The 12,321-nt window shown below is 45.0% G+C and overlaps 1 protein-coding gene across 1 annotated transcript in view; it reads right to left on the bottom strand.

The window, feature by feature from the left end:
- PSAP (prosaposin) overlaps positions 1 to 11,123 on the bottom strand; it is a 32,787-nt gene extending 21,664 nt beyond the window's left edge. The window contains exons 1-3 of the mRNA XM_089677094.1: positions 10,966 to 11,123; positions 1,866 to 1,999; positions 935 to 1,009 (exon numbers count right to left, since the gene is read on the bottom strand). Of these exons, the coding sequence (XP_089533220.1) occupies positions 935 to 1,009; positions 1,866 to 1,999; positions 10,966 to 11,005 (249 nt within the window). The 5' untranslated portion in view covers positions 11,006 to 11,123. The remainder of the gene's footprint in view (positions 1 to 934; positions 1,010 to 1,865; positions 2,000 to 10,965) is intronic.
- Between the last annotated feature and the right edge of the window lie 1,198 nt (positions 11,124 to 12,321).

The raw sequence follows: 12,321 nt of genomic DNA, 5'->3' as shown, positions 1-12,321 counted from the left end.
TATATAGGGAACAGCACTCAGGGTACACCTATCAGTGTTACATACGGGAAATAGCAGTCGGTATACAGATAGTGTTATACAACACTGACATCTGTAAACTGATATTCTTTATATAGAACACGTGTGTACACTGACTGCTATTCCCTATAGAGAACAGTGATGTCTGCACATTGTGCTATTCTCTATATAAAGCACTATCTGAACACTGAGTGGTACTCAGTGTACAGATGTCAGTAATACATACAGGGAAAAGCATTCTGTACAGCTATTAGCGTTATATATAGGGAACACCAAGTGTACAGATATCAGTGTTCTACAACACTGATGTGTACACTGACTGCTATTCCCTATAACAGATCTGTACACTTAGTGAAATCTCTCTCCCCTCTCTCATCTATCTCTATATATCTATATCAGTGCATATAGAAATTAGGGTCGTCAGACATGGGGTCAGGACAGAACACTCAGCCTGAATGGTATATAAACACATTAAGCTGCACCTGGCGGTTACACACTGACCTGCTGCACACATGGTAGGTGTGCAGCAGCTCCAGAGACGACTCCGCTCTCCAATGTACCATTTGCCTGCCACCTCCAGCTCTCCAAGGTAGCACCGACGCCAGAAATGTGGACCCACCCCTTTGCGGAATCCCCTAGGAAAGGTGGCCGGAGTGCCTGCCACTGCCCCATCCACCATCGCTGACCCCTGCCAGTATGAGTCCTCTCCTATAGCTGCATGAACCGCTGGCTGGAATTCCCAATGCACACTGCCACCTTGGAGCTTGCTTAGACCTACTTTCTGCATAGAAACTGTGGGCTCATCCAGGGGGTGGACCAACCTTCTCATGGGGCCCTTTACTGACCCTGGGCAGTGTCTGAATGGTCAGTGCGCCCCTGAAAATCTTGATTTAATTTACTTCCACAGAATACATACCTGAGTAATGTTGTCTTTTAAGAAGTTTGCTACTACGGTAACCACTTCCTTGCAAATTTCACACGGGGCAGAATTCTGGAAAAGAGTTTAGAATTACAATATGACTAAGCATAATTGTTTTCATACCTAGTATAAACCGTGATCCAGCAATGGGTTGCATCATGTGTACACGACAGGTCAAGCTATACAATACCTTACAGCATCAAGAAAGGTAAGCCACAGGCAGATTAAGGCGCCATTAAAAAAGCCTCCAGGTTTGTGACAAGATACTCAAACTGGTATAGTACCTTGTGGTTTAGTAAATAACTTGAGTGAGCAAAACAAAAAGTTTAAGGGGTTTCAGGGCTACAACAGTTTTAGGTTTAAATCAAGAAAACCTTTCCCCATAATGACAGCAAGATCCAGCAAGGGCTTTGATCTGCCAGCAACCAGCTCATTCCAACATGTATACTGAAACACTTTTAAATGCGGCTGAGTAAATTGGTACACCATCTTTATGACATCCAAAAACAGACCATTTGTAAAAGATCAATAAAAGGTTTTACTTTGAATATACTGTGCACATGCCCCATTAGGCATATGTTAATGCACATGCAAGCACTAGCCAAATAACTAAATATTTTGTTGAAGCTTCAAAACGGGCTTTTGTTCACTTAAAGTGGTTTTTAAATCTAATACAATTCTATGGAAATGCAAATGCTGTTCAAAGCAGGAAAAAGGCACCTGTGAATGAATTCTGAATGACCTCAGAAGCGTCTCAAACTGATGCCATCAACACAAGACCAAAGCCCATTTGCACTTTGTTTTTCCAGACCAGTAACAAAGTACTGAAATCTAAGTTCAGCATAACCAGGCAACTTGCATTTTCAGAATGAACAGCAATGGCAGCTCTCATTTCATGTAAAAGTCTAAAGACACCTGAATAACTTACCATTACTGGTTTGTTCCATACTGTTTGCTGGCAATGAGTAACTGCGCTGCACTGTTTAGCAGTTCGGATATTCACGCACCACACGCCTGGGCCTTTGGCACACTGCTCCGTGCCGAACAAGGGAGTTGCTGTTACTGTAAGATAAAACATACCGTTATAGGTTATACACTACAGTACAGCCGTCAAAGGCAGGGCAGCAATTTACAAAGACCATTTTACTACTGTAGTGTTCACACATTAGAATCCTCATGTGGATGGATGCCAGCACATGAAGATGCACAAGCTCTGAGGAAAGGTTTTCATGGAATATTTAAGATCATTTTCCTTCCAACTGGATTGAAGTGGAAAAATTGGGACCTTGGTATTGGGCACATTGGATTTATTTGAATTTTGGGACATATTTGGGACTGAATTTGATTTGGACACAATTTTTTATTTTATTTTTTTATTTAATTGTATGTATTTTGATTGCATTAATTTTATATGGGATTTATGGGGGATTTATGTGGTTTATCACAAAAAGGATATGTTATATTATATACTTTCTAGGGAGAAAGTATGACTTTTTGGTAAGAGTGGAGGAGAAGGAGGTTATTTGTTTATTGATTGGTATAGGAAGGTAACAGGAGATGTTATGACTGCTACATTTTATCTAAACACATGCAAGCTTTTGCTTAAGCCCTGATTCACACAAGTGCAACTTATGCAATTTGATAGTTCCAAATCACACAAGCTGCACCCTATTGTTGGCAACAGAACATTTAAAACTGGTGCGACAGTCAGATTTTGAAAGGTTCCTGCAGTTTCAGGCACGACTTGCATAAACAACTGTATAAGTAATGTCAGGCAAGTCGCATCTGAAATCGCAATACTGTCAATTTGACATGCTGCATTAAATTTATCGTGGCCATTACACAAAGCATTGTGATCGCAGCATGTGAATAGAACCCTCTGGCTTTATTGTAGGCTTTAGGTTGACACTCAGTAAAACTGCAACTCAACTGTTTTAACAGCAAGCCAGATATACCTAGACTCCATAAGGGCCCTTTCATATTTGTGGTGTCCTCTGAAGAGTGATCCATGTTCAGAAAACTTATCAGAGGGCATCTGAGTGAGGTTATATTGCCAGCTACATTGCCTGATTTAAACCTGTAACGCAACACTACCACACTGCAATCACGTGCTTTGCATGTTGTTGCGGCACGACCACACTAAAACTCAATAGGGAAGTTTGACAGGTTGCCGCTTTTTTGAAATGCTGCAGCTGATGTTAAAAATGCCGAGACACATGTACAGTTCTGTCTGCAGTTAGGATTCAGATGGGCAGCCTGGGGACTGTAAAGCCACAACTCTGCTGCCTGTTTTTACTGCCCACTGGCACCTGTGTGAAAGCCCCAAAGATGATGAATTTTATTCAATTGTGTTCACTTCCAATACAACGACAACTTAAATGGCTGAACATGACCAAATCTAATCTTTCCCAACTCCAATGAGCCATTGATGTTTAAGCTAGGGATATCCACAATTAAAGCCTTAATACTGAAAGATGTAGCTACTTGACAGCCACGTAATTCGCCATAAATTTTAGGGTCCTGAACATTTCTCAGGAATCCCACCATCAATCCTGAAGTTGCATCTGCAATTTTTTTCTATTCAATTTCCTGAAGGGGTCTAGGCTTTGTGAGCTTCAAGCTACATATTTCCACATCTTCAAATAAACCTGTAAGGTGCAACAATGTGTGCAAACAGACTACATCTGTAAAGAGCATGGAACCAAATACAGCAGCAAACAATCAGCACCCTCAATTCATGGAAGAATTTAGTCCTATTGAGTTTTGCACATCATGATTTGATAGGAGAGATGTCCTTTATTCTTCCTCCTGTATATAGCTTGAAGTCCTGTGTGGAGGACGCTGGATATTAGGCTTTATAGCAGGACTCCTGAGAGTCGAAACCTGTCATCCACCAGTGCACTTGATTCAGTCACAAGCATTTTCTGCATCACCACATGAATTAGGAATTTTAACAATGGGTCCACTGCCAAGTAACTACTATGTCAACGTTCTCTAACCTCACTTCAAAAGTAATAAAGTGCCAAACAGTAACGAGTACTTGAGTCTGTACACGTGTACATTTGGGTTTGGATTATTTAAGTACAAGCACTAGACCTTTGCTTGTATTACAGCACAGGCCAGCATGGAGCTCTATGGCAGAAGATCAAACAAGAGAGTCCTTCCCCCTCCCCCTAACAAAAGCAAGAGGATAAACTAACAGATAAAGGCATAGTGCAGAAAACTAAACCTGACAGCAGTTTTAAACAAAAGGTAAACCGGTTTTAGTTTTGGATAGAGTGCAGATGACTTAGAACACCTATCAGTATTTATTGCTGTGTCCCTGTTAGGGAGAATCACCCTATTTGTCCTGTTGATCATTGAAAGTAAAAATACCACACATCTTGGGTTGTCCCTAGAAAAGTACTTCCAATGGGGATACTAGTTCTGGTGACCTGGGGGTCCCTAAGGAATTCTCTTAATCTGCAGGGATTTCCTGTTTCAGCTATGGAACAGGAAGTGAAGAAAAAAAATCCCTCAATAGGACACAGATGGGAAGATAACTGACTGGTTAGAATCCTCCCTTACTCTATCCTGAATGAACAAGGTTTTGCCTTTAGTTCTAGATTACCACTTCACGACCACCTTATAGCAGAAATACTGCTACAGGGCAGCACAGGTGTGCAACATCACATATATACAAGTGATTTCGCATTTCCGGGTAGGGGGTGCGCATGCACCCTACCTGCGCCACCAGTGGCAGCCACGGCTGTCAACCACCAGGTCCCAGCCGATGATTACTCACCAGCGCCAGGGGATTGCCAAGGATCTCCAACAGGGAGGAGAACTGTATGTAAACAGTTCTCCCTGTTGGCTCGTGCACACTGCTTTGGATAGCTGTGCACAGCACAGCCATCCAAAACAGTGTGCTTACAGTGAAGCACACGGACACAGGACAGAGTGAAACAGCACACATTTAACCCTTTGATCACCCTTCATGTTAACCTCTTCCTGCCCAGTGCCATTAGTACAGGGTCAGTGCTTTTTTTAGCACTGATCACTGTATTGATGTCACTGGGGATGTCAGTGCAGAGACAAGTCAGTGTCAGAGTGCCCGTTGCAGTCCTGCTCTAAGTTGCTGATCACCACCATTACTAGTAAAAATATGAAAAAAAGCCTGGTATATATATATACCGCCACTTGTAAACGCTAAAACCAATTTACACATATTGGGATTTTTTTTTTTTTAGCAAAGACATGTAGCAGAATACATTTTGGCCTAAATTTGACAAAATGTTCATTTTTTTTTACTGGACAGGTTTAATGGTAAAAAGTCAAAATTATTTTTTTTTCTCAAAATGGTTGGTTTTTTTATAGCACAAAAAATAATGCACAGGCGATCAAATACCACCAAAAGAAAGCCCAATTCTTGGAGAAAAAAACCCAAAAATTTAATTTGGGTGCAGTGTTGCATGACCGCACAATTGTTAACCACTTACCTACCGGGCACTTATACCCCCTTCTTGCCCAGGCCAATTTTCTTTGTTTCTTTTATGAATTTTTGCAAACAGGTAATTTTTCTCCTTCACTGATATGCGTTGATGAGGCTGCACTGATAGGCAGCACCGATGATCAGTGCTGATCCAACCCCGTACAATTGCCGGATATCGGCAGTACTTTCCTCACACTGGCAGCGTGAGGAAAGCGCAGCCGATAACCGGCATCTGCATTTACCAGTGATCTGATACCACTGTGATTGCCTTTTACCACATCACGTGATCAGCTGTGTACGTAGGACACAGATCACTGGGTGCGTTCTGGGAAAGTGTCATGACGCCCTCCCAGAACTGGCCGGCCGTGGTGAAGCCGTCATTCTGCTATCTGCGGTCAGCAAGTGGTTAAAGTAATGCAGCGCCGTAATGCAAAAAATAAAAAAGCTCCTTTCAAAGCTAAAAACAATAAAAGCCAGCAGCTACAAAAACTGTAGCTGCTGACTTAAACTCACCCGTCTCATGATCCAGCGAGTATAGGCATCAGCACCTTCCCCCCTTACTTACCTGAACCCTCATTCGATGCAGCACTTTGCACATATGCAGCTCTTCTCTCCCCCTCACTTCCATGTCTTTGCTGGGGCCATTGGCTCCCAGCACAGTCAATGCCAGTGAGGGTGAGATGGGGGTGGGTTTCAGGGGGAAGAGGTTGCAGGCCGAGTACAGCTGTCTGTCAATGGCTTTAGAATGAGTACGCATGAGTGCCCCATGGGGCACTGGACAGAAGAGCCAAGAACCCCAGCAGGGGGCCCAAGAAAAGGAGGTTCCTGGCCACTGTGCAAGTATAGACATGTCATGTTTTTGTAAAGGTCTTTTTTTCCCCAATCGCTTTTAGGGCCAGTTCACACTACATGCGTTTCAGTTGCTTTTTTCTGCATCCAAAACACACAGAAAATAGGTTACATGGTTGTCATGTCAGTTCACATCACTGCTTGCAGTGAGTGCATTCCAGTTGCAAAAAAAAAAAATAGAAAATGCTGCATTTTTCCTGCACAGAACTGTACTGGAATGCAGTAAAACATCAAAAACACTGGAATGCACCAAAACTCACCAACACACGTCCCTATTTGAACTGAAGAAAGAGGGGGAGGAAGTTAACTAATGCATAAAAACGTAATGGAACACGTTAAACGCACCAAAAACACATCTGCAAAAACACATCCGGAACACATCTGGACTGAGTTTCTAAGTGTGAACCAGCCCCAAGTGTGGGCACCCAGCTGTGACAGGTTGCAACTTCACAGCTGGGTGCCCACTGCGTGAGTAGCGATGCATCTTATGACTGGGTGAATGGTCCTGTAGTCTTCTGGGACCTATCACATGTCCCAGAAGACTACAGGGAGAGGGGAGGGGTGACAACATCCTCTTCCGATCACCTAGTTGCCAAAGATGCCAATTCCTCACAGGGAGCAGGGGACCAGTACTTAAAGCAGAACTTCCCCTTTGGGTGGAGCTCAGCTTTAAGCAAGCAGCTCAAGTAAAAAAAAAAAAATGTCATACTTGCCTGCTCTGTGCCATGGTTTGGCACAGAGCACCCCCAATCCTCTTCTGGGGTCTCCCACCGACACTCCTGGCCCCTCCCCCCTGATTGTCTGCCCCCATAGGAAGCCACTTCCTTTGGAGGCACTCATGTTGTCTCAATCCTGAGCCTCCCTGTCTACAGAGACCAATCGGGACGGGCAAATGGCAGTACATGTGCAGCAAAGCTGCAAGTCTGCTGTCAGAGTGCTGGAAGTGTGGTCAAAGCTATACTATCGGTGCTCAATGAAAGTGAAAACAGGCAGCAATCCAGGAGGTGACATACCTCCTGAGACCACCTTTTGTAACCCAGCATTTTAACTTTTCCTTTTTTGTAACTAAAATAAAAAAAAAATCTCGATCACACTCAGGCCCATATTAGATTGAGCAGCCAAAATGTACAAACTGCTGAAATCTAAAACGGCACATCATATTCTAAGTGTAAAAAAACCCAAGTCATTTATTGACAATTCATATTGAATCAGTACAGGTTTTTCCTGATCTGGCCATTGCAGACAGATGAGGAATGTATTTGTAGTTGTAGTCTTCTGACTATAGAAGGCTGAGCCTTCATGCGGACAATTCAACTGACCAAAAATTGTTTTTTTCCCTGCCAAACCACATTTTTCCCCCAGTATTTTTGCCCCCTCCACTCCTCTTATGGAGGTTCACAAAATTTGTGATGTGTTAGTTTTCATTCTAATGCTGTGACTTTTCAATGTAGTCCTGACTGAGATCAGTCCCATCAGAAAGCGGACACTGAAAAGTCCCCGTCACTACCTACATTGACTAGGAACCCTTCTGTGCACCTCTCTAAAGTTGATAGCGCTTCCAGGGTGTAACAGGCTTACCCATGAAATTTGTCTCTTTACTAACCACTCATCTCCAATAAGTGACCGGTAAGACTGGCCATATATTATACACATTTCATATTCAATTTCCTTAACCTTCCCACATACAAATAGTTTAGATTTGACCTCATATGGTTGTGGTGAATCTAAAGGAAAGACGATTGTATAATGTATAGCAAGTCTAGGTAACAAGAGTGCTCTCATGGGGCAGAGGTTACAGCGGCTGACCCTAGACCTTGGATAATTCCCTTACCCAAGCAGGAAGCCTCCCCCAATCAGGTGCTTATTTGCCCCCATGCTCACAGGGAGAGGTAGCCTCCTCAAATATTTACAGCCTGTTTAGTAGTCTCTGCTGCCATTAAGTCTTTCACACCTTTTGAAAGTGTTTTTTGCTGTAAAAAAAAGCACCTAAAAAGCTCAAGAAAAATGCTTCCCTATGTATGTGAATGTACATCTATGTGTTTTCACACTGGGGCATTGCTCTTGCAGTGTAAAAACTCCTGCTTGCAGCATCTTTGGTGAGTTAAAGACACCCCCAAAAATGCCCCTTCCCATTGAAATCAATGGAAATCGCCTCTGCGAAGTGTTTTTGGTGCAGTTTTTAAGTCATGTGTCCTTTAACAACGCTCAAAGCGCAGCAAAAATCACGGTAAAAAATGCCTATGCGTTTTTGTGGCTGATCAGTATTAATTTTCAGGTAGGCTACTTTCACACTGAACATTCGACATCTCTACTATGACAGCCTCATTCTGGCCTATGGTGAATCACTGCTTAGACACAACCAAAGAAGAGTTCGAAGGACATGATGGGCATCCTCAGGCCTGAAGGAAAAATGCAATGCCCTTATATGAAGGAACGCCACACTACGCTTACTCTCCTCCCGATGCTCATATAGCACCTTCCATGCCGACATCTTCCTGCTGTAATTGGGAGTCAGCTGTCTTCCACATTCTTGTAGTTAGAACCCTGACTAGGTGCTGGAAGATGAATGAAGATGTTGATGAATGAAGAGCAGCTGATGCCCCTCTTGGGATATATGATATAGGTATCACATCATTCTCGCTTAGGAAAGAATGGAGACAAGGGGGCAGGCTGACCGTAAGGAAAAACTAAAGAAAGTGTTTACACCTTAACACACATTTAAGCCTGGATGCATCTGGCAGCAAGCTCCAGTGCTGATCACAGCTTTAACTACCCCAGTGTACATGATCCATTAGACCACAGAGTACAACACTGCAAACCTTTTTTGGGTGAAGACCCTTCTTGGCTAGGCTGACATATGCATGGGTTGGGAACATGTGCATAATTGTGTGCATTTCTGACCTGCACACAAACAGGCTGCTCTTAATAGCACCTCCACGCATCAGCACATGCATTTGTTTTTGCACACTGCACTTTAAAAAGGTAGATGGTTTCTCACACAAATACACATAACACACACATGTACACCTAGTCTAAGTGGGCTTCAATGGCTGGGAGCTGGTGCAGCTTCTGTATCACGTGACTGCAGTGACTGGCCCTCACAATGGTCACATAGTGAACCCATCGTGTCAGAAGCCTTGAGTGAGGGCGGTCATCAAGGTTAAATCAACATGGTAGCCATACAAAAGGGTACACATGCCATAAATGTACCATAGGCTTTATTTGGCAGTAGTACAGTCCAAAGTGAACAGGCCCAAGGGGCAACAGCCCAACAATGGTGTGCAATGCATCCTTCCAAGGGTGAAAGCATTCCAGAGGCAACATATTGCCACCATAGCCATCACCCATCCTTTGAGTGGCATCAAGACAAGAAATATGTCACCAGTACACCAGGAACTCCATAAGGGTCCAATGCCTTATTTATTGATCACATCACTGGAGAAGATGGCTATATTTTGGAGCCACAATGGACCCCTTCATCAGGTGTGGGTCTCATCTCTGATAAAGGTCTCTTGTGTGGCTCCACAACATTGCCATCTCCTCCTGTGATGAGATCAATAAAGTACTGGACCATTTATGGAGTACCTGGTGTGCTGGTGACCATTCTTGCCTTGAATTCCTTCTGGTCTCCAGCCAGTGGACACCACAGCACCCACCCACTCTTCAAGAACGTGTGCATTGGGGATATTGCCTTGGCCTCCCGAACGGCACTCACCCATCCCTAAGGGCCGACTGACCCATGTTCAGAGAACCTTCTGTTCGGCCCTTTAAAGTTTTCATTTGAATGTTTGCTACTACTACCACCACCATCTGAACCCGTGGTGGCTCTGCCCAGGGCTTCCACTCCCATTGCAGCCTAGCCCCTCAGGTTTGGTCCCAATGCTCAGGCGCCATCCATTTTCAGGACTAGATATTCGGTAGGCAAGTTATCACACGCTCCTCACCAGAGTTAGACTTCCATAGCAGCTCACCTGCCTTTTACGTGCCTCTAAAAAGCAAGTCACTGTTGATCACTTTTCAGGTGAGCAGCAACAGCTGCAAGTGTAAACAAGGCCTTACATTAGTCTGATCCTGAACCTTCTACTGGGCGAGGCCATCATCGGAGGCAGTGTTCCGGAACAAAGTCCAAACTGGCGCCATACAACTCCCACCCCCATCTTATGAAGCAGACCACCCCAGGGGCCACACAACACTCAGCACTGGAACCAGAGATGTAGTTGGGCCCTCAGACATAAGTATTGTTTATATGGCAAAGGTTATGTATGAGCAGACTCCTGAAGAATGTGATGACTCATGGAGGGCACCATGATAAGGACCCCATACACAGCACATAGGAAACTCCCATTCACTAATCCCCTCCCCCATGTGGGTCAGAGCAGGGTCTGAGGACAATGAACCTTCACAGGAGAAAGCCACCCCTCCCCCACACCTGTTTACTTCTTCCCCGAACAATGAACACAGCAATGGCCGGACACCCGGAAGTGACCCGAGGAATGAGGTGAGCCCAGACACCCAGAGTAGAGCCCCCCACCCCGGGCACAGCCAGCACAGGCTCCAGGAGCGGAGGTGGCGGAAACAGACATGCGCGCGGCGCCCCTTACTCTAGGTAGAGTACACAAGGTGAGCAGTGCGGGGGACAGCACGCAGCTATATCCCACCGCCCGCACACCTCCAGATACTTTACAATATGTGAACCAATGACTCTTACCAGCTGCGAGCGCACACACCAACACCACTACAACCCTCATAGTGAATCCTGCTGGACGCCAATCACCAGAATAACCGGCCGACCTCGCAGCGTCCTGATAACAGCTCTCTGGTCACGCCCAGACACGCCCTCAGTCAGCTGAATTCGGAGATCCCCTTGCAGGCGCCGCCACGCCCAGAAACGCCTCCAGTCAGCTGAGTATTACTCAACAGCTTCTAGAGGAAGCGGAAAAGGGTGGTGGGGAACAGGAAGTGGAGAAGAAGCCATGCTGGGTTAGGGCAGCTTGATGGATGAGGGAGGAAGAAGCCATGTTTAGTAAGGGCAAGTTATATATAGACGTCATGGGAAAATTGTGCACTTTGGATGGTTTCCAAGCATGTGACCTGGTTGTTATATTACATTGAGGACTGTATGAGCTGTATGCTGGTTCTGACCTGACAGAATTAGTAACACTTTTTTTTTGTTTAAGTGGAGTTCCACTCACCCTGTCAAAAAATAAAAAGCAGCTACAAAAACTACGGCTACAAAAACTGCAGCCACTTTCCTGTCCCTCGGTACTGTGGTGTGTCCCTCGCAGGCCATTTCACCAGCTGTCCTGTGTTCCAGGAGGTCGGCATCTTCAGTGTGGGAACCCGGCTGTGATAGCTTGCAGCTTCACAGCCGGGTACCCACTGCGCATGCGCAAGTAGCGCTGCGCTTCATGAATGGTCCTGCAGTCTTCTGGGACCTGTCACGTGTCCCAAAAGACTACAGGGAAGGAGGACACCTTCCGTTTCCGATTGCCTAGGCGATCGGACTGGAAATGGGAGCGGGTACCTGTCAAATTTGGGTACCCACTCTCCCTCTGCCCCCGAAAGGTGCCAATCCTTAATGGGGAGCGGGGGAGCAGTCCTTAAAGCGGAATGTCCCCTTTTGGGTGGAGCTCCGTTTTAAAGCAGACCTGAAGTTTAGCTGTAAAAACTGTGATCAGGCAAAATTTCTGTTGCAGAAGAGAATACAATGTGTCTTCTGAAATAAAATACTCTACCTGTCTTCTCTGTGCATGCATGGCTCAGCGTACAGCGCCGGCGCAGTCTCTGTGTGCTGGAATGACCGCCTACTGCGCATGCAGGATTGACATCATCCCATGCCAGCCAATGAAGGGCTGGAGACACAGAAGAAGATGCTGGCAGCAGCGAGGGACGGGACCGTTCAAGCAAAGATACGTTTTGGCCCCCTTTAGTTACATTATAAAGAAGAACTCCGGGATAGGCAAAACAAATCACCCATTAATAAACCCCCTATACAAAACAGTAAACACTTAATGCATTTGTGACATTTCGTATCATTGAAGAGAAAAGTCTAACTGAATGTTCA

This window comes from Staurois parvus, unplaced genomic scaffold (genome assembly GCF_062004578.1).
Source record: "Staurois parvus isolate SC_StPar_1 unplaced genomic scaffold, SC_StPar_1.0 ptg000177l, whole genome shotgun sequence".
NCBI classification, from domain to species: domain Eukaryota; kingdom Metazoa; phylum Chordata; class Amphibia; order Anura; family Ranidae; genus Staurois; species Staurois parvus.
Note: the sequence above shows the minus strand (reverse complement) of the source record. Positions and strands in the feature narration are given on the sequence as shown.